A 27,099-nucleotide genomic window follows, 5' to 3' on the forward strand; every position below is an offset into this window, starting at 1 on the left:
TTAATATTACTCTGACTGTATTCGTCTGAAAGAAGAATGCCATACACACCTAGGATGGCGTGAGGGAGAGCTAGTTTGGGTGAACTATCCCTTTAAAACTGCAGTGAACCAAAGACAGTCTCAAAAACACGCTTTGAAATCGCTGGTGTTTCTGACGTCACAAACTACCTTGTAACCAATCAGATCCACGTGTGATCGTCAACCAGTGGATCTCTGAGCTGTGTGAGTGGAGGCGGGGCTCATTTGCATATTCATAGAACCGCGTATACCTAATGAGGCGAGGGTGTCGAGTTACATTCAGGATATTTCAAGGCATTAAGAAACATTTTTTAAGGAAAAAAAAAGTCTAAATATGTCATTTTGGTGATCAAAGATGAGTTTAAAGGCCATTATTGACCACAGGGGGACTTTAAAAGTTTTAGATTAGTTTATTTCATACCCGTAACTCTTGTTTTCATGAGATGAACTATCAAAACAATAACATAGGCGTAGCAGTAGAGCTAACAAACTCAACAAAAGCCACTAAATGTAATTTTACAAATGTTGTGCTTTTGATTTTTAATGTCCAGACAGTAAACCCAAACCCAAAACAAAAAGAAAATAAAGTTTCAGGTTCTCATTTGTATCCTGTCGCTCGCTCGCTCGCGGCCGCGGTGCATGCTGGGACTGCGGGTCCTCCACGCGCGCCTCCATCTTTAAACCCCAGAGGGGAAAAAAACAGCTTCCGCTCAGTCGTACACACACAAGATCCTGCGTTCACACACACATTTATGACACTTTGAGCTCCAGATCTGCGTTTTAAATCGACGGATTGTACTAGCAAAGACCTGAGGAACTTATTCAAAGCGCGTTCAGAGATTAAACAGCTTTATTTCTGCACTGACATCCACAAAAACACGGCGGAGTGATCGCAACTGCGCGTCTCTTCTTCTTCTTTTGTCCACCTCTCTCTCGCTCTCTCGGTTTCTCGGCTCCTGATGCCCGGAGATGAGTAGAGGAACATGTCGGTTTCGGGACTGAAGGCCGAGCTGAAGTTTCTGGAGTCCATTTTCGACCCGAACCACGAACGCTTCAGGATTCTGGACTGGAAGCCGGACGAGTTGAGCTGCCAGTTCAACGTGACCGGAGAGAAGCTGCTCATCATCCACTGCAACATCACGGTGAGACCGAACACACACACACACACACACACACACACACACACTCTTCATCACAACACACGGTGGGTTCGGGCGCGCGGCTCCGATAATAGCCGAACTCAAGCGCGTTCGCGTCGGTAAACATCAGTGTTCGGCTCCGTGTGTTCACACCAGCTTCACCTCAGGTTTATTATCTTAAAGTTAATCAATCAGGAGTCATTATTGTGAAGTGCGCACTTCTGAGACCTTTACTGACCCAGTTCTGGTGTTTCGTTTCATGGGCTTTCTTAATTTCCGGATGCCATTTTCTGTGGCGACTCTGACGTCATCAATCCACACATATGATCATGATCATATATCATAACACTTCATAGGCAGCTGTTTATTATCATGGTGAAAGACTCAGTTTATACTGTGAAAACTTACACTATGAATGTGTCAAACATTATTTGGTAAATATTTGGTCTATTGAAAAAAAAAAAATCCTACTCATTATATTACTGGTAGATGTTATTTAAATCTTTTATTTTTAATATTTTTAAAAAATACTAACTATTTAGTTAGTAAATTAAAACGATTTATATTTATTTATTAAATAGTATTTTTATACTGTGAAAACGAATATTAAATGCATAAAATATTTTTTGGAAAGTTTTTGGTCTATTAAAAATAATAATGTGAATTTTTTTTTGTGTTCATTATAGGCTAGTGCTTATTTAAAGTTATTTAAATTATTATTATTATTATTATTATAAATTAGTTGATTCTATTTTAAATATAAATATATTTATGAAACATATTTAATAATGAAATAAACATATTTACTAATTATAGTACTGTTAGATGTTATTTGTCTTTATTTATTTTAATATTTTTATTTATTTATACTGTATATACAAATATATTAAATGCGTAAAATATTTGGAAAATATTTATGTAGTTTTTCTTAAAATAATAATGTAACTGTTTTTCTGATCATTATAGTACTTATTAACATTTTTTTATTTTTTTTATTATTATTTATACTTAAAACGAATATTAGAAATGCATAAAATAATATTTGGAAAGTATTTGGTCTCTTAAAAATAATAATGTAACTGTTTTTCTGATCATTATAGTACTTATTAAAAAATATATTTTTTAAATTATTATTTATACTTAAAACGAATATTAGAAATGCATAAAATAATATTTGGAAAATAATAATGTAACTTTTTTTTTTCTACTCAGTTCTTATTTAAATCTTTTTTTTTTCATTTATTATAATATTTCTTTTATTTTATACTGTGAAAACGAATATATTTAATGCTTAAAATATTATTTGGAAAATAATTAGTTTTTCTTAAAATAATAATGTAAAGGTTTCTACTCATTATAGTACTTATTTAATATTTATTTTTATTTTTTATTTAATTTATATATTTATTTTATACTAAACGAATATTAGACATGCTAAAAATATATATATTTTTTACGTAAAATGTTTTTATTTTAAATTTTTCTACTTATAGTAGTATTTAAACCCTTTACTAAATCTTTTTATTTATTTATTATATTTATTTTTAATTTTATTTGTATTATTTATCTGGTGAAAATTAATATTATAAATGTGTAAAATATTATTATTATAATTTTTTTACTCACTATAGTACTATTTATTATTTCAATTTTTTCTTGACTTGCTGCATGTTTTAAACAAGATGTAGTTACTTAAAGGTACAATATGTAATTTTTTTGCTTTAAAAATAGCAAAAACCACTATATCTATGTTATATATTTTGTTTAGTTGTGTACTTACATTATCCCGACAGTTTCCAACAACTTTCAAACCAGGAGAAATTTGTAATTTAATTCGAAGACACGGACCGTTTCTTTATTTCCGTTTTGTCGCCATCAATGTTGTCATATCCGCGTTGTCCCTGGTTTCCGCTCGTATTGCCATAGCAGCCAGAGCCCTCTGATAGTAACCAAGGCGACAGACGTGGACAACTGTGTAGTTCGTAATGTCTATCTGCATGCTGTTGTTGTTTCGCTCAAACATTATGGACCATGGCAAGCAGACTTTGGATAAATAAGGAGAACTAAAACGAGAATCAATATCAGCGCGGCGTTTTCGAGATGCCGAGAGCTCCACGTCCGAGACTTCGACCGCTCCTACATGTACTTTATTAAACAGGTGAGCACATTTACATAAAACTAGTCAATGTTATATAGTTCAACAATGATAAAATGTTAGAATACTATCTGTATGTTATTCTAATGTTGATCTAGCTTAATGCTAGTCTCATACAGACAAACTAACACAAATTTCAACACATTCAAATGCAGTTTAGTGTGCTAGTGTAACGTTAGACAGAGTGAAGCAGCGCTGCGTTACCTCACAAGCTTAATTTGTCTAATAAACTGACCTGTGAGTAGTAATTCTGCACTTGCGTTCGGTAGAATGAAATGTCCTTATTCCTTTTATATCCGCGGGACTCGCGTCGCGTGTGGAGCTGCTAGCTGTCTCTTAGCAATCCCGACCTGCTTCATATCACAGTCATGATAAAAGCATCGATGTATTCAGTCATCCATAAACATTATTAGATCGGTCGGCTTGACGTTGACGACAAGATCCATAATTCTTAGCAAATGTTGCGTCATCAAACTACGCCTTTGTTATTGTAAGAGGTTAGCGACCCCTAGCGGCGAAAAAATGACATAGTACGTTTAATATAGCAACACACTTTAATAACAAACATTATACAATGCTTAAAGATGCAAAGTGTTTTTTTAGTGCATTAGTTATACTAACAGACACAACTTTTGAGCTTAGAAATGTATCAGTAAATGTTAAGACTGAGATTAATAAATGCTGTAGTCTAGAAGTATTCTTCATTGTTGACTAATGAAACCTTTATTTTACAGTCCGGTCTCGCACATACAGACTCTATCGTCGCTGTCGGGTGGACTCCTCGCATCTCCAAAACCATTATTTTTCAGGAAATAAAAAAAACTGCATATTTTTTGAGTTATTGAACATTGTATCATTAAAGTTGGTATTATAACTTATATTGCTATCATATACTGTTGTATACCAACATTAACACAACATTTCCCCAAAATCATGTTTAATCGGAGATACGGGCTTTATGAGTTGGGAGCGGGGAGATACGAGGTTACGCTGTCACTGATGAGAACGGTACGGACACAGACGTCGCTGCTGCCAGCAGTGTTCATCAAAGTCTGCGGTCGCGTTCAGCCTTTTGACAAGAGATAAGATATTCAAATCTAATGATTGTGGTTACATACATCTTCCTAAACTCTATTTTAAAGGTTTAAGAGATATGAGTGATGCAATACCAAAATACTAGGCTGTCTAAAATAGGCGGAAATTAATCTGCACGCAAACAAAGTCGGCGGTCGCGTTGAGCCTTTTGACAAGAGAAAAGGCTTCAATAGTTAACCAAAGCTAACGACTGTGGTTACATACATCTTCCTAAACTCTATTTTAAAGGTTTAAGAGCTATACGTGAAGCAGAACAAAAAACGATGAGGTAACTAGGCTGTCTAATAGGCGGAAATTTGCCTAATCTGCACGCAAACTTACCGTGGCTCACGGGCTTCCTTCTGCACCAAAGCATTACAGCAATCGATTTTTAACAAAACAGGCCTACTCAAATGTATCTAACCTAACTATTTTAACTCGTTATTGTCTAAAAAAAACAGACAGAGTTATGCAATGATAGGCTTAGCTGCTACTGGCGCCGGTAACGTTAGACAGACCCTTTTTCTTCCATAAATAAAACCTGCTACTTGGGGTATTTTACATGCACAGTGCCAACTTCCAGTCAGTAAAATAATTAGGGCTGTCCCCGACTATGGATTTTCATAGTCGAATCAGAATCGTCATGTCTTGCCTATAGTCGACTAATAGTCGAATCATGTGTATGGGGGCGGGGCTTTAACGTTTCAAAGCCGTGATGTACAGAAAATCACATAAAGATATAGAAGAAAATGTATAAAAACATTTTGGATCAATACAGCTAAGAAATAACATAACTCCAGAAAGGTCACACTGCAGACAGGATTTGCATTTCACATGCAAATCAAATTAAATCGGCTAAAGTACCTGTGCGAGCAGGCCAGCCTACAGCACAACATCGATGCACCGAAAAAAAATAAACAATTAATTTACTAAAATTAAATTAGAACAGAATAGGCCTATACCAATTTCTAATAAATAAAAAATACAAAACGAAATAAATTAGAATCAAGTCACAAGATGAGGAGCAAATGTGTGCAAAATGCCTAAAGTGCTGGGGAACATATATTCAAAACACAAGCCACAAATAGTTAGATTAGATAACCCTGACAGATTAATAAATCAAATAAAAATAAATAAATTATTAAAATAACGGTAGTAGCCAGAATTTTCAACTTTGTCTTTTTAACTGCAGAAACAACAATAAATGCTAAACTGGAGAGGCAGTCTTTTTAGCTAAAAATGTTCACAGCATCCAAAAATCAAATTAGAACTGGCTGAAAAGTTTTGAAGTCACTTGTACCCTTCCTGATCGAGAGAACAAATCCAGTCTTTCACTCTGTCTGCGTCCGTTGGAGTCTTTTCAAATTGTGCGCGCGGATAAAATACATTCTAACGTGAAACCCAGTCTATGCGTGAAACGTGTTAACGTTGGCCGGCAGAAGTGCGATAATGGTTTTCCTGATGCTAAATCCAGCCTTGGAGAATATCCTTTCTGATGGTGTACATCCACACTTTAGATTATCTTATCCCAGACATTGTTAAAGATTTAAATCCTTGCCGCGAAGACGCTCCTCTGTCGGTCACGGATCGAAAGTGAAACTTAAATCTATCACGGGGTGTTTGGATTTATTCACGCACGTTAAAAAATATTTATTAAAAGCTTCTTTCTTTGCACATTTTTATATACAGCATTATCATAATAGGCTGAATATTAACGTATTGACATAAAAGCTAGTTCTATGTGAAATTGAGCGCCCTCATATAGCCAAAGGGGCATCCTCGTTTCATAACACCTCTGCGAAGATTCGACCATGAGATCGGTAGTCGAATCAGGCTCCTCCTATCGAAGCATCGAATCTTCGACTATTCGGGGTCACCCCTAAAAATAATAATAAAAACAATAATTTAATGCTGGTATCCAAAACATTTATTTCAATTCAAGTATTATATTAGATACATTTTAAAACAATGCACACATATAATAAGCCTAGTAATAATAAGCCTATAATACGTAGACCTTTAAAATACATCAATAACTGATATCATAGTTTAACACAGATAAAATCAGTTAAGGCTTGCTTTACGTGTTGCTCGACGAGGATTTCTTATCGTTGCGACGTTCAATCCTGAGGAGACAAAATGCCGGATTATGCCGCGTAAGCTCCCGCCGCGGAGTGAAGAAGAGGTGGAGTTACGAGGATTCTCAGACAGTTTAAGTGTCCAATGGAGTTACGAGATTTGCTCTCAAGCTATTTTCAACACTTTAGATTGGTTAATAATTTGTAAAAATAACAGAACCACGTGGGGACTGACCAATAGCATCGATTTGTGAAAAAATATGAAATTGACCAAATTTGGACATACGAGGTTTCCACCCGACAGCGACGATATACTTATTATAGTAGTTAAAATAACTGTATTACAAACCCTGATCCTACTAAACGTCCCTGACTCCTGTGGTCCCTCATATCCCAGTGGTCCCTCATATCCCAGTGCTCCTAACTCCCGTGGTCCCTCATATCCCAGTGCTCCTAACTCCTACTCCTGTGGTCCCTCATATCCCAGTCCTCCTAACTCCTACTCCTGTGGTCCCTCATATCCCAGTGCTCCTAACTCCTGTGGTCCCTCATATCCCAGTGCTCCTAACTCCTACTCCTGTGGTCCCTCATATCCCAGTCCTCCTAACTCCTACTCCTGTGGTCCCTCATATCCCAGTGCTCCTAACTCCTGTGGTCCCTCATATCCCAGTGCTCCTAACTCCTGTGGTCCCTCATATCCCAGTCCTCCTAACTCCTACTCCTGTGGTCCCTCATATCCCAGTGCTCCTAACTCCTGTGGTCCCTCATATCCCAGTGCTCCTAACTCCTACTCCTGTGGTCCCTCATATCCCAGTCCTCCTAACTCCTACTCCTGTGGTCCCTCATATCCCAGTGCTCCTAACTCCTGTGGTCCCTCATATCCCAGTGCTCCTAACTCCTACTCCTGTGGTCCCTCATATCCCAGTGCTCCTAACTCCTGTGGTCCCTCATATCCCAGTGCTCCTAACTCCTGTGGTCCCTCATATCCCAGTGCTCCTAACTCCTACTCCTGTGGTCCCTCATATCCCAGTGCTCCTAACTCCTACTCCTGTGGTCCCTCATATCCCAGTGCTCCTAACTCCTACTCCTGTGGTCCCTCATATCCCAGTGCTCCTAACTCCTGTGGTCCCTCATATCCCAGTGCTCCTAACTCCTGTGGTCCCTCATATCCCAGTGCTCCTAACTCCTACTCCTGTGGTCCCTCATATCCCAGTGCTCCTAACTCCTACTCCTGTGGTCCCTCATATCCCAGTGCTCCTAACTCCTGTGGTCCCTCATATCCCAGTGCTCCTGACTCCTGTGGTCCCTCATATCCCAGTGCTCCTAACTCCTACTCCTGTGGTCCCTCATATCCCAGTGCTCCTAACTCCTGTGGTCCCTCATATCCCAGTGCTCCTGACTCCTGTGGTCCCTCATATCCCAGTGCTCCTAACTCCTGTGGTCCCTCATATCCCAGTGTGGTCCCTCATATCCCAGTGCTCCTAACTCCTACTCCTGTGGTCCCTCATATCCCAGTGCTCCTAACTCCTGTGGTCCCTCATATCCCAGTGCTCCTGACTCCTGTGGTCCCTCATATCCCAGTGCTCCTGACTCCTGTGGTCCCTCATATCCCAGTGCTCCTGACTCCTGTGGTCTCTCATATCCCAGTGCTCCTAACTCCTACTCCTGTGGTCCCTCATATCCCAGTGCTCCTGACTCCTGTGGTCCCTCATATCCCAGTGCTCCTGACTCCTGTGGTCCCTCATATCCCAGTGCTCCTGACTCCTGTGGTCTCTCATATCCCAGTGCTCCTGACTCCTTTGGTCCCTCATATCCCAGTGCCTGAGTTAAGGCACTTACTGTAGAATAAAGTGTAGGATTAACAAGCTTTCTGCCGGAGCTTTTCTGTCCAGGGTTTATGGAAGTTTATATAGATCTAGATATGTAAATATGAGCATGTTTAATGGAAGTTCCTGGACCTGCTTAAATATGGGAATGTTGGAATAACATCATTACCGGTCATTATTATTATTACTATTAGCCACATTTGACAGTAAAGTCAACATAACTATGAAATAAAAGAGAAACAGGATTAGGAGACTCAGAAGAAGAGTTTATACACTGCCGTTCACAAGTTTGGGGTCGCTAAGATTTTTAATGTTTTTAAAAGAGTCTCTTCTGCTCAGCAAAGCTGCGTTTATTTGATTTAAAAATACAGTAAAAATTGTGAAATATTATTACAACTTAAAATAGCTGTTCTCTATGTGAATATATAGTAAAGTGTAATTTATTCCTGTGATCAAAGCTGGATGTTCAGCATCATTACTCCAGTCTTCAGTGTCACATGATCCTTCACAAATCACTCTAATATGATGATTTGATGCTCAAGAAACATTTATGATTATCATCAGTGTTGAAAACAGTTCATATTTGTGTGAAAACCGCCATACATTTTATTTTTCAGGATTCTTTGATGAATAGAAAGTTCAAAAGAACAGCATTTATCTGAAATAGAATCTTTTGTAACATTATAAATGTCTTTACTGTCACCTTTGATCAATTTAATGTGTCCTTGATGAATAAAAGTGTTAATTTCTTTAACTTCTTTCCAAAAAAATTAAAATTCCTACTGACCCCAAACTTGTGAACGGTAGTGTATGTAGAGACCCATCGTGAGATCATGCTATGGGTTTAGCTAGTTTAATTCTATTTTAATTTCAATTAAATTGTATGATTTAAACCGCTGGTAAACATACTTTATCACTTGAAAACGTGGAATAACCCATTACGAGTTCTGCGGAGAACCGTTTCTTCTGAGCGTGTAAAGCCCAGAGCTGGATCACGAGCAGATCGGCCCAGTCCCAAGCTCTCACTGGCTCTGCTCTTCAGATTTACAGTGTTGCACTATGGGTAATGTGTCCTCGTTGGTGTAAGCTCATCAGATTTACAGTGTTGCACTATGGGTAATGTGTCCTCGTGGTGTAAGCTCTTCAGATTTGCAGTGTTGCACTATGGGTAATGTGTCCTCGTGGTGTAAGCTCTTCAGATTTGCAGTGTTGCACTATGGGTAATGTGGTGTAACCTCTCTGGCCTCGTCTTGCAGGAGTCCTACCCCTCGACGTCCCCGATATGGTTCGTGGACTCCGATGACCCGAGTCTGACCCAGGTTCTGGAGCGGCTGGAGGACGTGAGGAAGGGAAACACACTGGTAAACGATCACACTCTTCTCACTGTACTGACATTACTCTACACTGTTCCTTAAACTCCGTCTGGTGGCGTTGAGGAAGACCTGTGCTGTTGTTCACCTGTGCTGTTGTTCACCTGTGCTGTTACGTTCATCGACTCGTCTAGCGGCTCTGGGCCGGCCTTTACACCCATGGCTCGATTACATCTTTCATAAAAACCACAAATAAATAGAAATTAACAACAAAATGGATGTAAATTAATTCCAGTCAGTTCATTCACATGCAACTTTTAAAAGAGAACAATTTAGAAGGATAAGGGTAATTGGCCGGTTACTTTAAACAGCAACAATTAATACTCATAATCAGGCTAAAATAGATGTATTTTTAAAACAATTAATTGAATTAATTAATTCACCACTATTTTTATCACGAATTTTAAAAGACAAGACAGAAGTTTCAAGCGTTTGCCTGACGGAAGCGAGGAGCTGTGACCCGGATGACCTCGGCTGAGTGACTGACAGGTCGTTAGTCTCATTGGTTATAATTAGTCACGTGCTGAAGAGCTGATAACGGGCATCTAATCTGTGTAGGGTTAACATTACATTACTGAGCATTACTTTGTCCGTTAATTCCCCCCCTCGTTTAATGAGCTATAACATTACTAAAGAATACCAACAATAATAATCAAATGAGGAAATTAATCGGTCAATATTTAAAACAATAATTATTTTATTGGGAAGAAAAGTTCATTTCAATTCATCCATCATAATAATAAATGCATTTCATACTCGCATATAATGAATGCGTGTTATTTATGAATTCATATTCACAACATTACAGCTGTTCTAGTAGAGACACACTAGATCTTCTTCAAGTCATATTTAATTTCTCATGTCAAGTGACAGTAAATGAAGGTGATTAGTAATATACTCAGTGTTAACGATGGTGTTGTAATCACGATGCTTTGAACAGCAGTAAACAGTGATTACCAGCCGAGCTACACTGTAATCGAGTCGACCGTTACACAACACACACAACACAGTGTAATATGAGCGCGCACTCTCAGTGACGACCACAGGTGATCACACACACACACACGAGTCTCTGTGAGCCGGGCTCTCACTAGATTAACTGGGACTCCGGCACACTTCTAGACGGACTGCATGCCTGAGTGAAACAGGAAGGTGGACTTCCTCAAGTCTTCCTCATTTAAACTCGTTCTACTTGAAGGATTAGTTTCACCTGGAAGTCATGGTTTACTGGGTCTCGTTCCAAACCTGTGACTTCTGTTCTTCAACACAAAAGAGGGCGTTTGGCAGGATCTTCTGAACACTCACAATGCTCTGTGCCAATCAAATGTTCATTCACTCCAAATCTTGTTCGTGTTTGTCGTCAACAATAACAGGTTTGACTTCAATAATTGGTTGTTTCATGAGCGATGATCATCATATCAATGGGTGTATTTTTGGAGTCGATTGTCTAAAGCTCTATCCGGACGGGACTAGTGTAACATGGAGAGGTGCGGTACAGTAATAATCACCAGAGCTTCTCCGTGATTTTATTCCCGTCTGAATGTGCATCTCAGAGATCATTACGGATAATGTCAGGAAAGATTACGGAGAGTTTTACCTTCAGTAAAAAGGTCCGGAAAAATGACCTCAGGTGGTACTGATCCCGTGCGAACAGACCCGCTGTAAACATGTACGTAAATATTCCGTGTTTAAAAGTAGTTTCCGGCTTTTTTCCAAGTATGGAGACGCTTGAAAAGCATCAGTTGTGTTCTAGCCGCTGGAACGAGTCTGTGGTAAAACTCACGTGTTTCACACACACCATCAGATCAGAAGAAGATCGACAGCACTCGTTAGAGGCACCAAACATCTTTTAGCGTTAATTACCAACACAATCCAGTCAAAGTTAATACATCGTTCGACCGGATATAACTGTTTTAAAAATATAGGTTATATGTGTTTGCGCACGTGATATCAGGAAGCAGTGTAACACACACATGAGGACAGGAGTGACGGCGGTGTGTGAAGCGAGTTACTCTCACACTTCTGCTGGTTTACTGAGATCTACTGAGTTTACTTTATCCCGTGTGAACTGGTCATTAATATCACAGGCGTCCTGTGGTCAAACTACACCACTCCATCTACCCTGGTGAAGTTAATCCCGTCCGCTAAGCTGTCGCTGCGTGGAAAAGAGCCTCAGCGTCGTTCTGCTGAACTTCTACTTTTGTGTTACACAGAAGAAAAGCTTCATACGGGTGTGGGACGACGTGGGTTTCATAAATTAGGACAGGATATACATTTCTGTATAAAGGAATCCTCTAAAGTGAAGAAGGCGCTGTCCAGCAAACACACGGGCTCATTCGCAATAAGTTTAACTTAAATATGATTTTTGTGGAAACCGTGAGACTGGATTTTCAGGATTCTTTGATGAATGAAAGGAAATGGAAATCTTTTGTAACATTATAAATGTTTCTACTGTCACTTTGGATTAATTGAATGTGTCCTTGCTGAATAAAAGTCTTGATTTCTTTTAAAACGCATCTCACCGACCCCAAGCGTTGAACAGCAGTGTGTGTGTGTGTATTAAACTCGACTGCTCTCTTCCTCCTCATGAAGCCTGATTTATTTTCAGTCGGGTTTTCATTACATGCAAGTGAAAGTCTATCTGCTTGTATTGTAGAGTTGAGATCAGGACTCTCTGACAGGATTGGTCTTTTCCCTCTAAAGGGAACGGATCTTGTGCACAAATTACCCATAAGTCCTGTTGTTCTAACTTGACTAATGCTACCAAATCTCTTCCTGCATGTTATTAACCGTTCATGACAGTGGTTGCGGTCCGTGTCAGAAATGATCTTTTCCGTTAAAGAATTTTCAGAATTAATATTTCTTGATAATTTACTCTCCCCCACGTCATCTAGGATGTTCATGTCTTTCTTTCTTCAGTCGAAAAGAAACAAAGGAAAAGGATTCCAGGATGTTCCTCCATATAGTGTCTTCAATGGGGTCCAACGGGTCGAAGGTCCAGATGTGAGTTTCAGTGCAGCTTCAAAGTCTCGACACGATCCAGCCGAGGAATAAGAGTCTTATCTAGACAAACCAGCGGACATTTATAACAAAATAAACATTTATTTACCTTTTACCACAAATGCTGGTCTTGCACTTCCACGACTTCACTTCACGCAGAAAACTACATCCCATTTTCTACTCAAAATCGTCCGACATCATTGTTTTACCTTTTATTTTTGACTATATTTGGCATTTTGACTCAGTCTTTGCACATTTGCTTTGTAAACACTGGGTCTGTTCTTCCGCCTACGTCACGCTTGACCTTTCAACCTGATCACGTAATGTGTGGCGCATCACAGCTAATGCAAGACGAGCATTAGTGGTTAAAAAGTATATAAATGTAATTATTTTGTTCTAAAATGTCCGCTGGATTGTCTAGATAAGACTCTTATTCCTCGGCTGGATCGTGTCGAGACTTTGAAGCTGCACTGAAACTCACATCTGGACCTTCGACCCGTTGGACCCCATTGAAGTCACTATATGGAGGAACATCCTGGAGTGTTTTCCTCAAAAACCTTCATTTCATTTTTCCACTGAAGAAAGAAAGACATGAACATCTTGGATGAGTAAATTATCAGGAAATGTTCATTCTGAAGTGAACTACTCCTTCAAGGGTTAATATGTGGGAGTTGATAATGAGGGTATATTTTGCTCCCACATTTATTTCTCTTTGCTTCAGGGACATGTTGGTCAGTTTCGGTGTGATTGGTGAGCTTGCTCGTGTGTGTTTGTGTTTCAGCTCTTGCAGCAGCTGAAGAGGCTGATCTGTGATCTGTGTCGCCTCTATAATCTTCCCCAACACCCTGATGTGGAGATGCTGGACCAGCCGCTCCCCGCAGCGCCTCTGAACCCGGACCGCAAGGTGAACATCTATTCATCTGTTGTAGGAACTCCAGCCACCAGAACTGTTATAAAGAGAAAATAAATAATTTTTTTACTCAAATTGACAAGCATTTACGTGAATTGTGAAACTTAAGTTTTACAATAGAATAGAAAACTTTATTGTCATTGCATTTAAAATACAACAAATTGTGAATGCCCTTCCAACTACGTAACACACCATACACACTAACCTAAATGCATACAACAGATCATTTAAATAGAACTGCACTGACACTCTGGATATCGCCCAAGTACATGATATAATGACAGAATAGCAAATAATTAATTAATTTATGATGTTTTTTTAACGAATGTTTTATCCTGTAGCTTGGGACCACGGATGAGGTCACATCAGAGGAGGAAGAGGAGGAAGAGATGGGAGAGGTTCGTATCCTTTTTCCTTAGGGATGCACCGATTTTGTCCGATACCGATAACCGATAATTCTTTCTATTTCAAAGCCGATAACCGATATATTGGCCGATAAATCTAAATCCAAATTTTTGATATCATTTTTGAGAGCCTGATTACAAAAACAAAAGTCTCACCATTAAAAGCCATGACCCAAACACACAATTATAATGTTATGTAGCCGACATGACGGACTTGCGCTGCACATGTTGCACTGAACTGTATTTTCCTTTTTTGGGGTGATTCCAATCATATTTCAAGCAACTCAGAACGCTGATCATGTTGAACAGTGCGCATCTGAAGTGCCTCAGCTGAGGGAAATAATACATTATTTATCGGCTTTAATATATCGGCCAAATTTTCTTATCAGGCCGATAACGATAACATTATAAATGAACACATATTGTCCGATGCCGATATATCATGCATCCCTAGTTTTCCTCATGTTTATTATGATGAATGTGTCGTTAGGGCTGGGCGTCGATTCAGATCTTCCAATTCAATTCGATTTCGGTTCTCGATTCGATTTTTGATTTCGATTTTACTTTCGATTCTCAATTCGACTCAATGAATATAGATTTAATATAAATCCTATATTTATAAAAAAGAACAGTGAACATAAGTTTACAAGTCAAAAACCTGTATATTAAACTGTTTATTTTAGGTACACTTGTGTACATTAAAACACAACCCAACTCTATATTTCAAATGCATACAATGAATGGACAGGATTTTGATGCGAGATGAAAAATGTATGCTGAAAATTGGACAAGTCAGAACAATGTTGCATGTCTTGATAAAACAGGATCAGGTTATTTTCTGTTTAAGATAAAACAATCATAAAATCTCACAGCATTAGCTGTAACATGCAGGCTTCAAGCCTATGAACAGTGCAGGAAAAATAATACTGGCTTTTGGGTGATAGTTCATCATGTATAAATGTCTTTCTTCTGTTGAACACAAAAGAAGATATTTTGAAGAATATGGGTACCGGTATCTAAACTGTTTCTGGTCTCCATTGACTTCATTTTTTTTTCAATACTATGGAAGTCAATAGGGCCTATCAACTGTTTGGTTGGAGAAGACTAGTAATAAGATTAACGTAAATCTTATGTTCAATGTTTGCGGAAATAAATATGGAAAAAAATCTATTTTGAATCGACCACATTTAAAAAAACGATTAATCGAAAAATTACTTTTTTTGCCCAGCCCTAGTGACCTCATCATATATGTGCTCTCTGTCAGCAGGACATCGACCTGGAACACTATGAAATGAAAGAGGAGGAGCCGGTGGATGGGAAGAAGTCTGAGGATGATGGGATCGAGAAGGAGAACTTGGCCATTCTGGAGAAGATCCGCAAGAACCAGAGGCAGGACCACTTGAATGTAAGTGCTCATTCGGTAAGGTCACTTTCCTCATGTTTCGGGGTTCTGGTGGGGTGAAATGGAGGCTTTTGTTGGAAGCAGTAGTTTCACAGTCCTGATTAGATGGAGATTGAATGATTATGATGAGAAGGTTCAGTCTGATGGCCTTCAGAGTGATTGATGTAGTTCCTTTTGAAATGAATTGTTCGTGAACTCAGGCAAGCAAACTACTCCTCTTCTGATGAAAGCTTCTGTTTTGAATCTTGATTTTGAGTTGAGATTTGATGACTCGAGACTTCAAAATTTACCATATTCATAAAAGGAGATTTTTGAATATGTATTTTTATATTTATTACATATGATATTAACCACCATTTCCAGAAAATTTGCGCGATTGCAAATGTGATGTTGGCTTTATATGACAGTTCAGTAAACAGAGTGAATATTGTGATAAGTGACATTTTAGACATAACATTGTCAATGTTCTTTGTTTTTGCTCTTTCTCCAAGGACAATAGTTCCAAACAAGCCACTGCAAAAGAGTTGCGCGTCTATGTGGCAATAACGTACAGTGGTGTTTCGTCAGTCACTAAACTAATCCGGGGTTTTGAACGAATCGGTTCAGTGACTTGACTTGATTTACTTTCTTGATTTACTTGATTTACTTGATTTACTTGACTTGACTGACTTGACTTGACTTGACTTGACTGACTTGATTTACTTTCTTGACTTGACTTAGTTGACTTAGTTGACTTATTTGACTTGACTTAGTTGACTTACTTGACTTGACTTAGTTGACTGACTCGATTTAGTTGACTGACTTGACTTATTTGACTTACTTGACTTTACTTACTTGACTGACTTGATTTACTTTCTTGATTTACTTGACTTGACTGACTTGACTTGACTGACTTGATTTACTTTCTTGACTTGACTTAGTTGACTTAGTTGACTTACTTGACTTGACTTAGTTGACTTAGTTGACTTACTTGACTTGACTGACTTGATTTACTTTCTTGACTTGACTTAGTTGACTTAGTTGACTTACTTGACTTGACTTAGTTGACTTAGTTGACTTAGTTGACTTACTTGACTTGACTGACTTGACTTAGTTGACTGACTCGACTTATTTGACTTACTTGACTTTACTTACTTGACTGACTTGACTGACTTGATTTACTTTCTTGATTTACTTGATTTACTTGACTTGACTTACTTTCTTGACTGACTTGATTTACTTTCTTGACTTGACTTAGTTGACTTGGTTGACTTAGTTGACTTGCTTGACTTGGTTGACTTGACTTACTTGACTTACTTGACTTGACTGACTTGACTTAGTTGACTTACTTGACTTGACTGACTTGACTTACTTGACTTACTTGACTTACTTGACTTGACTGACTTGACTTAGTTGACTTATTTGACTTACTTGACTTACTTGACTTATTTGACTTATTTGACTTGACTGACTTGACTGACTTGACTTACTTGACTTACTTGACTTACTTGACTGACTTGACTGACTTGACTGACTTGACTGACTTGACTTTACTTAGTTGACTTACTTGACTTACTTGACTGACTTGACTTACTTGACTGACTTGACTTACTTGACTGACTTGACTTTACTTAGTTGACTTATTTGACTTATTTGACTTGACTTACTTGACTTAGTTGACTTGACTTAGTTGACTTGACTTAGTTGACTTGACTTAGTTGACTTAGTTGACTTAGTTTTCTTATTTGTCTTATTTGACTTACTTACTTGACTTAGTTGACTTAGTTGACCTATTTGACTTACTTGACTTGACTTAGTTGACTGACTTGACTTAGTTGACTTAGTTGACTTGACTTAGTTGACTTGACTTAGTTGACTGACTTGACTTAGTTGACTTAGTTTACTTATTTGACTTATTTGACTTACTTGACTTACTTGACTTTACTTGACTTTACTTACTTGACTTATTTGACTTACTTGACTTTACTTACTTGACTGACTTGACTGACTTGACTTAGTTGACTTATTTGACTTGACTTAGTTGACTGACTTGACTTGATTTACTTGACTTGACTTACTTGACTTGACTTGACTTACTTGACTTACTTGACTTACTTGACTTACTTTCTTGACTGACTTGACTTGACTTGATTTTAAACATCCTGTAAAGGTTTTTAGTTAATTTATGTATTTTGTCATGTAACCTAGATTTCACCATATAAGCTGGCATGGCGTTGAAAAACATTTTCTCACAAATAAACAGACTAAAGAGAATTCAATAATGACACAATTTAATGCAGTTAAAGATTTGACTGTATTGTAGCATTACATTTTTCTTTTCTTTTCTTAAATAATAATAATTTGACATTGCTTTACAATAAGCTCTTATTTGTTAACATTAATGCATGAACTGACAATGAACAGTATTACAGCATGTATTAACCGTTGCTTGTTACTTAATTAAAATCTTCATGTTAGTTCACAGTGCATTAATTGTTACATTTTAACATGGATTGTTATTTCTCGTTAGCTGATGTAATTAACTAATGTTAACAAATGAAACCTGATTGTAAAGTGGTACAGTGAATCTAAAATATTTGAAACGACACGTCTTGTTTTGTTCATTGAGCTGTCGGGCTCCCAGTGCTCATTAATCTGAGCTGTGGGATTCATAAGAGTTCATGTGCGCATTGGGTCAATAATAATGCATCTGATTGATTGATTGAGTGTGTTCTCTCGGGTCCTGTAGGGCGCTGTGTCTGGATCAGTTCAAGCGTCGGATCGCCTCATGAAGGAGCTCAGGGAGATCTACCGGTCTCAGAGTTATAAAAACGGTTTGGACACCTGATAACTGATGTGTGAATGAACGAGTCGCCACTGGAAGCGTCAACGCTCTTCTTATTCTGCTTTATTCTGTTTTCCAGGAATCTACTCAGTGGAGCTGTTCAACGACAGCCTGTACGAGTGGCATGTGAAGATAAGAACGTAAGAACTGGATTTTCCCATTTTTGCTTGTGTGTGTTAGGAGTTTTCAGAGAGCTGAAAGTATGTGTGTGTGTGTGTGTGTTGTTCAGTGTGGATCCAGACAGTCCTCTGCACAGTGACCTACAGGTGCTGAAGGAGAAGGAGGGAATCGACTACATACTCCTCAACTTCTCTTACAAAGTGAGTTCGCTGGTCATGCCCGTGTGTGTGTGTGTGTGTGTGATGGGTAGGTTTAGGGTTAGTGTGTGTATGTGTATGTGTGTGTGATGGGTAGGTTTAGGGGTAGGGTTAGTTTGTGTGTGTGTGTGTGTGTGTGTGATGGGTAGGTTTAGGGGTAGGGTTAGTGTGTGTGTTTGATGGGTAGGGTTTGTGTGTGATGGGTAGGTTTAGGGGTAGGGTTAGTGTGTATGTGTATGTGTGTGTGTGTGTGTGTGTGTGAGATGGGTAGGTTTAGGGGTAGGGTTAGTGTGTGTGTTTGATGGGTAGGGTTTGTGTGTGATGGGTATGTTTAGGGGTAGGGTTAGTGTGTGTGTGTGTGTGTGTGTGTGTGTGTGTGTGTGTGTGTGTGTGTGTGTGTGTGTGTGTGTGTGTGTGTGTGTGTGTGTGTGTGTGTGTGTGTGTGTGTGTGTGTGTGTGTGTGTGTGTGTGTGTGTGAGTGATGGGTATGTTTAGGGGTCGGGTTAGTGTGTGTGATGGGTAGGGTTTGTGTGTGATCGGTAGGCTTAGTGTGTGTGTGTGTGTGTGTGTGATGGGTATGTTTAGGGGTCGGGTTAGTGTGTGTGTGTGTGTGTGTGTGTGTGTGTGTGTGTGTGTGTGTGTGAGAGATGGGTAGGGTTAGATAGTGTGTGTGAGATGGCTAGGATTAGTGTAAGAGGACAGAATATACAGTTGAGAGAGTGAGAGAGAGAGAGAGAGAGAGAGAGAGAGAGAGAGAGAGAGTTTAGCCTTTAGTTCATGATACATTGTAAATAAGGGGACAACAATTTACCTTCCATAATTGTTCAACTTATTTATTAAAGGTCCCATTGCATGAAAATGTCACTTTATGAGGTTTTTTAAACATTAATATGAGTTCCCCTAGCCTGCCTATGGTCCCCCAGTGGCTAGACGGTTTGATGGGTGTAAACCAAGCCCTGGGTATTTTTGAGAAAAGAAAGCTCAGACGGGCGAATCTAGAAATATTCCCCTTATGTCGTCATAAGCTAATAAACTAAACTAAATAAACTAAACTAGTAAGGGTAAAGGTCACCTCCCCTTTCTCTGCTTTGCCCGCAAAAAGAATTTGGCCGCCCATGAGAAAATGAGCTGCGCGAGCGCCATATTGTTTTTTTTCCTCGAGAGACATCATGGCTTGCAAACGAAGCATGGCAGTTGCTCAGTGTTTGGATGTACAAATGAACACAAAAGTATTTTTTTAGTTCCTTCATCCGAGCCTCTGAAGAACCAGTGGGTTATGTGAATTATGTGTGGTTAAGTTCAGACAGATAATCTTTCTCTCAAAGTCGTTCAATACTGTTTATGCATCAGTAAATCAAGCCAGTGACTAAACGATCAACTTCACGTCGTTTCTCTTAGTAGGATGAAAATAATCGTACTTAAACTTTGATTAATATACAGAAAGTGATCAAAGAACAATCCCTTTCCAATCGCCCAAGCTGTCAATCACACAGCGCGAGTTTATCTGAACACTTGCCAAAACTCGTTATGAAATCAATGACGCTGTTACACAACGAAGCTCTTACTGTACTCACCTCATGTTTGCATTGGTGAAATCATTAGTGAGAGTGCAGAAACTGCGTTGGAATAAGATCTTCATTCACGCGATCAACAGGCTGTCATCTGCTCAATGCTCATCACTGCAACCTTTTATGTGATGGGAATAGATCTAAATACTTAAAAACCTTCTCACGATTCGTTAATCTCGATAGCTGTAATAGTAAAAACTTATAATAGCTGTAATAGTAAAAGCTTTCGAGAGAATTCCACATGTAATGCTAAATATTTCATATGCAAGCATGTCAGCCAATCACAGCAGTGGGCGTTTACACTGAAGTCTCACAGCAGCCAATCACAGCAGTGGGCGTTTACACTGCAGTCTCACACAGACACGCCCCTTCAAACAGAGTGTTCAAATCAGAGGCTAAAATCAGGCTAGGAAAAATGCCTTTTATTTATAAATTATAACAACTTTTGATCTAAAAAACATACTAACATTATAAGGGCACCCCAGGAAACATTCTAAAATAATAAAATAATCCATGCAATGGGACCTTTAAATGTGCAAATGCTTATATGTACAGTTTAAATGTAGGTTTTCCCAGAATGATGATAATGTCTCTCTTCTGTCTTCAGGATAACTTCCCCTTCGATCCTCCGTTCGTACGAGTGGTTTCTCCTGTGCTTTCCGGAGGGTATTATTCATTATTCATCCTATTAGTGTTATTGTGATGCATTTTGTTTATGATATTATTAATTCTCTCAGAAATCAAACTCATTTGTATACAGAAGCGAATTTTTATTCATACTAATGTATACATATATCTTTATTTATTTATGCATTGTTTCTATATTACACATCCAGTGTGTTGAGCCAAACTCTTAGGGTTTGATTATAAAGCAGAGTGTTTATTACATACTGTACGTAGAATCTCATTACGTGTGTGTGTATATATAAAGCCCAGGTGTGTGTGTGTGTGTGTGTGTGTATATAAAGCCCAGGTTAACTGTAGTGTGTGTGTGTGTGTGTGTGTGTGTGTGTGTGTGTGTGTGTGTGTATAAAGCCCAGGATAACTGTAGTGTGTGTGTGTGTGTGTGTGTGTGTGTGTGTGTATAAAGCCCAGGTTAACTGTAGTGTGTGTGTGTGTGTGTGTGTGTGTGTGTGTGTGTGTATAAAGCCCAGGATAACTGTTGTGTGTGTGTGTGTGTGTGTGTGTGTAAAGCCCAGGTTAACTGTAGTGTGTGTGTGTGTGTGTGTGTGTGTGTGTGTGTGTGTGTATAAAGCCCAGGTTAACTGTAGTGTGTGTGTGTGTGTGTGTATATAAAGCCCAGGTTAACTGTCGTGTGTGTTCAGGTATGTTCTGGGTGGAGGAGCGCTGTGTATGGAGCTACTCACTAAACAGGTGTGTGTTTCTGTTCACTACTCGAGACTCAGACACATCAATCATGCTTTCCTTCATTTCTCAGACCAGCTTCTGCACTCAGGACACGTAACAGGCCTCAACTTAAGGCTCATATCATGCATTTATTTAATACACAGTCAAAGCAAAGATTATTCAGACACCAGATATAATGTGTGATATGTTCCACTAGTGTGATCAGGACACTATAGTTCATTAATGTGAGTGAGGAGAGCAGAATAAAGTAAACTGTGACATATTACACCCAGAAGCTCTTCATACAGAGACTACCAGTGACGTTTATAACAATCTGGGCCCAAAAATGATTGGGACACTTTGAGCTGATCATGTTTTGCTGAAGTGTGTTTTCTTTAATTGATAATGCTCTTTTTACACACAGACTGAACACAATGAAGCATTGCTTGGTGATTGGTTGAGCTAAACTGGTATTATCTAATTGTGTAGTTAAATTTAACAGCTGACAGATATTCAACATAATTCATGTGTGAGACAGTCTAACAGAAGGACGGACAAAACCAGTCAAATATCAACTGAGTTCTGCTCATATTTTATCACCGTTCTCTAAACTATAGCGAATAAACTGTGCTAATGTGAGACATGTTGAAGGAGTCTGTTGGTTTGACTGCATTATTTCTTTCTGATGTTCAGTTTTAAACTGAAATCGTCTGTTTTCAAAGGGCATCAAACTCTTTAATTTAAAAAGCTCACAATCCTGATATGAGTCCTCTAGTGTCCTGATGTACAGATGCTAGTCTGTCATACGACATGAGGTTGTAAGAGAGCTGTGTGTGTGTGACTGACGGTCATGTGATCTGTGTCCTCAGGGCTGGAGCAGTGCCTATTCCATAGAGTCCGTCATCATGCAGATCAACGCCACTTTAGTCAAGGGGAAAGCAAGAGTGCAGTTTGGAGCCAATAAGGTAATCTCACTCAAGACCCGTTCACACCCAGAATCAGAACCAGAACGATCAGGGTTTGAGTCAATAGCATTATTTCAAACACCGAAACAACTTGTTTAACACAAAATACTTCTCATTTTTTTCCGCGTATGGGCCACAAGATCAATATTAAGAAAATAAAGATAGTTATAATTCCACTCGCTCGCCTTCATGATTTAATACTGAAAGATTTCCAATATTGCGACGTAACTCCATCTTTGCTTGCGGAATGAAGGCCAGTGACTTAAATTTCGTGTTCTGTTTATATTAAGCGCTGCGGTTTGGCGTCTGTCTCTTTAAATGCTCGAGCTCTTTAGAGCAGGATTCTGATTGGCTGTCAGTGTTTCTCCTTCATCAGCTGAAAAACATCGTTCCTCAGCGTCGTTATCGTTATAGCTGTGGACTCGCTTATTCTCTGACATTTAGAGCGATTGTTAGAACTACATCTGTCTCGCTCTAGTTCTCGTCTTCGGTGTGATCAAGCCTTTAGTCTGTTTTGTATGGAAGCTTGTTTCCGCCACAAAATAAAACATTTTAAAAGATAATTGCGACTTTTTATCTCACAATTGAGTTTACATCTCGCAATTCTGACTTTATTTCTCAGAATTGCGAGATATAAAGTCACAATTGCGAGATATAAAGTCGCAATTGCGAGATATAAAGTCACAATTGCGTGATATAAAGTCAGAATTGCGCAATAGTCAGAATTGCGTGATATAAAGTCAGAATTGCGTGATATAAAGTCAGAATTGCGTGATATAAAGTCAGAATTGCGCAATAGTCACAATTGCGTGATATAAAGTCACAATTGCGTGATATAAAGTCACAATTGCGAGATATAAAGTCAGAATTGCGTGATATAAAGTCAGAATTGCGCAATAGTCAGAATTGCGTGATATAAAGTCAGAATTGCGCAATAGTCAGAATTGCGTGATATAAAGTCAGAATTGCGTGATATAAAGTCAGAATTGCGCAATAGTCAGAATTGCGTGATATAAAGTCAGAATTGCGCAATAGTCACAATTGCGCGATATAAAGTCACAATTGCGTGATATAAAGTCAGAATTGCGCAATAGTCACAATTGCACGATATAAAGTCAGAATTGCGTGATATAAAGTCAGAATTGCGCAATAGTCACAATTGCGTGATATGAAGTCAGAATTGCGCGATATAAAGTCACAATTGCGTGATATAAAGTCAGAATTGCGCAATAGTCACAATTGCGTGATATAAAGTCAGAATTGCGCAATAGTCACAATTGCGTGATATAAAGTCAGAATTGCGCCAGAATTGCGAGATATAAAGTCAGAATTGCGAGATATAAAGTCAGAATTGCGAAAAAAGAGACTTTTTTCTTTCATCTCAGAATAGTTTCTCACAATTGTGACTTATGTCACGCAATTGTGACTTTATATCGCGCAATTGTGACTATATCACGCAATTGTGAGAATAAAAGTCAGAATTGCGAGATATAAAGTCAGAATTGCGTGATAGTCACAATTGCGCGATATAAAGTCAGAATTGCGTGATATATTGTCACAATTGCGCGATATAAAGTCAGAATTGCGCGATATAAAGTCAGAATTGCGCGATATAAAGTCAGAATTGCGCAATAGTCACAATTGCGAGATATAAAGTCAGAATTGCGTAATATATTGTCACAATTGCGTGATATAGTCACAATTGCAAGATGTAAAGTCAGAATTTAGCAATATAAAGTCAGAATTGCGCGATATAAAGTCAGAATTGCGCTATATAAAGTCAGAATTGCGCAATAGTCACAATTGCGAGATATAAAGTCAGAATTGCGCGATATAAAGTCAGAATTGCGCGATATAAAGTCAGAATTGCACGATATAAAGTCAGAATTGCGAGATAAAGTCAGAATTGCATGAAATAAAGTCAGAATTGCACAATAGTCACAATTGCGAGATATAAAGTCAGAATTGCGCGATATAAAGTCAGAATTGTGCAATAGTCACAATTGCGTGATATAAAGTCAGAATTGCGTGATATAAAGTCAGAATTGCGCGATATAAAGTCAGAATTGCGTGATATAAAGTCACAATTGCGAGATATAAAGTCAGAATTGCGTGATATAAAGTCAGAATTGCGTGATATAAAGTCACAATTGCGTGATATAAAGTCACAATTGCGTGATATAAAGTCACAATTGCGTGATATAAAGTCACAATTGCGAGATATAAAGTCAGAATTCTAAGGAAAAAAATGACTTTTTTTTCTTTTTTTATCTCAGAATAGTTTCTCACAATTGTGACTTTTTATCACGCAATTGTGACTTTTATATCACGCAATTGTGACTTTTTATCACGCAATTGTGACTTTATATCACGCAATTGTGACTTTATATCGCGCAATTGTGACTATATCACGCAATTGTGAGAAGAAAAGTCAGAATTGTGAGATAAAAAGTTGCTATTATTTATTCAGTGGCGGAATAATATAGTTTTGTCTGATTGTGGTGTTTGGTATGAAAGCTTGTTTCTGCTACAGAATAAAACATTTATTTGCAATTTTTTTCTCACAATTCTGATTTCTTGCGAGTTGTAAAATGCAAAAAATCAGAATTGTGAGAAAAAAATTGCAATTAAATGTTTCATTCTGTTGCAGAAACTTTTTTCTTAGAATGTTGGGATATAAAAATAGTTTTCCACTGTGAAAGAAACGTTACGTTATTTATTTGATGTATTGATTCACTCCGTGGCGGAAACAAGCTTCCATAGTTTGATGGCAGGAGTTGTCATGCACTTGTGTCTCACATTTCAGGTTATTTATTAAAGCGTATTATAATTGCACAGCAGAGACTAGAATGAAGATGTGCTGTGTTTCAGAATCAGTACAACCTCGCCAGAGCGCAGCAGTCGTACAAATCACTGGTGCAGATCCACGAGAAGAACGGTGAGAACTACAGCTTTACGGCTGGAAACTGTTGTTCATCTTCAGATATTTCACAGTTTGAGTTGCAATAACATTCTGCTGGAGATCATGTGACTGAACAAACAGGGCATCTTTACAGAAGAGTCATTTGTACATTTTTAAACACCATTAAATGATTTGAGGAGTGCAGTTCATTTCCTACTGACATTTTCGGTTCACTTGTTACAGTGTAATTTATATACTTACACATTATACATTTAAGCTTGGAGTAATTTTAATTAAAAAAGTCTATTTGCTATATAATATGGGTCTGGCTTAGCATTAATTGCTTGTAATTATGTCAAATTTACTGTTATTACTATATATGTAATATAACATGGAGACTGTAAAATAATGTTGCCAATTTTTTTATTTATCATTTGTTGTTTTATTATTTTATTTGGTAACACTTTATTTTACAGTGTCCTTCTTGCAGGTTACATGTAATTACCATAAATTGTGCATAATTACATGCAATTACATGAAAACCTTTTATTTAAAAAAAGATCATGTTACATTGTAATTAACAAACCGAATCATCAGTATTTTTGGTCCAAGTGAGTTGATTAGGCTTTTAGGAGTGTGTGTATTTGTTATTAATGTGTGTAGTGCGCTGTAGACCAGCAGACACGGACATCTGAGCTCGCGGTGTAAACGTGTGTGTGTGTGTGTGTGTGTGTGTCTCCCACAGGCTGGTACACACCACCGAAAGAGGACGGCTAGAGCGAGCGCTCCACACATGAACATGTATCTCGAGGTGGACATCTCTTTGTTCCCGTTTTCCCTCTCATCCCTCTTTTAACTCTCCGCCACGTTTGTTCTCCGTCACTTCCACTGGGTCGAAGACGCTCGACTTGATCGGGTCGAGTTCGATCCACGGGAAAAGCTCTTTTTCTTTGTTCTTTTGCTTTATCATCTCAGATAATGTCATTATTCCTGCGCTCCTGATCCAACATCTCCTCTCCGTCATCCTGAGAGCGTTCTGGCTGACTGACGTGTGTGTCCGTGGACTCGTTGTGTTCAGGACGAGCCAGTGATCCTGTGTTTGGAGGAACCGGCCTTTAAAAACCCTGGGATGCGAGACACACGGAGCTGACGGACATTCTGACGCTCCAGAAGCTTTCCTCACCACATCTCCAACAGAACAGCCTGGAGTTGTGGACTGGTGTGAAGCATGTGTTGGGAACGCTGGGCGGTGACCCATAATGCCTTAAAGAGGAGAAGAGTGAGTGTTCCTCTCGGTCCTGCTGTTCTCCAGTGTTTCTGTTCAAGCCCTTCAGGCGATCCCAAACGTTCCCTCCGATCGCTGACCGGGTTTTAGAGGATAATTCCTGTTTTTTCCCGAGCCGTGCTGGGAAGTGTTCCTGAAACTCCCATGGGACAATGTCCGCTTCACTTTTTTGTTTGTGTAGGTAAATTAAAAATAAATAAATAATGCCACTCTGACATCAAGCCATAGATCGAACCCGTAGGTTTTATCCCGGAAAACGCTCTCATGTTTCAGGATCGGCTCAAGCGTCTGACACACAGAGAGTGTGTTCAACAGCTGACTCCAGATCAGATCCTCATCCAGCCGGTGTGATCCGTCCACGGGGAGCGTTCACACAGTTATGCACTGTTAGCATGCTTTGGTTATATTGCTTTTATTTTACTTTTTTTTTTTTTCATTGTAAGTGTAATTTTGACCATGTACAGTACAATTTGTAAACTTGCATCAAGTTTATGAATAAAGAATTTTAAGAAATA

General features: G+C 38.6%; 1 protein-coding gene across 4 annotated transcripts; it reads left to right on the plus strand.

The window, feature by feature from the left end:
• Positions 1-646: 646 nt before the first annotated feature.
• On the plus strand, positions 647-27,099 carry ube2q1 (ubiquitin-conjugating enzyme E2Q family member 1). 4 transcript variants are annotated; one of them, XM_084409339.1, is made up of 13 exons: positions 647-1,160; positions 9,547-9,651; positions 13,442-13,564; positions 13,912-13,968; positions 15,242-15,394; positions 18,105-18,189; positions 18,280-18,340; positions 18,430-18,520; positions 20,693-20,751; positions 21,411-21,459; positions 22,302-22,397; positions 25,269-25,335; positions 26,045-27,099. In XM_084409339.1, exons 1-13 carry the CDS (start codon positions 1,002-1,004, stop codon positions 26,074-26,076), a joined length of 1,137 nt encoding a protein of 378 aa, XP_084265465.1. In that variant the 5' UTR covers positions 647-1,001; the 3' UTR covers positions 26,077-27,099. The 4 variants fall into 4 exon arrangements, with proteins under 4 accessions (XP_084265465.1, XP_084265464.1, XP_084265466.1 ...); XM_084409338.1 differs by having other exon boundaries at positions 705-1,160; positions 15,239-15,394; XM_084409340.1 differs by having other exon boundaries at positions 705-1,160; positions 15,239-15,379.

The sequence above is a fragment of the Rutilus rutilus genome, assembly GCF_951802725.1.
Source record: "Rutilus rutilus genome assembly, chromosome: 5".
In the NCBI taxonomy this organism is placed as follows: domain Eukaryota; kingdom Metazoa; phylum Chordata; class Actinopteri; order Cypriniformes; family Leuciscidae; genus Rutilus; species Rutilus rutilus.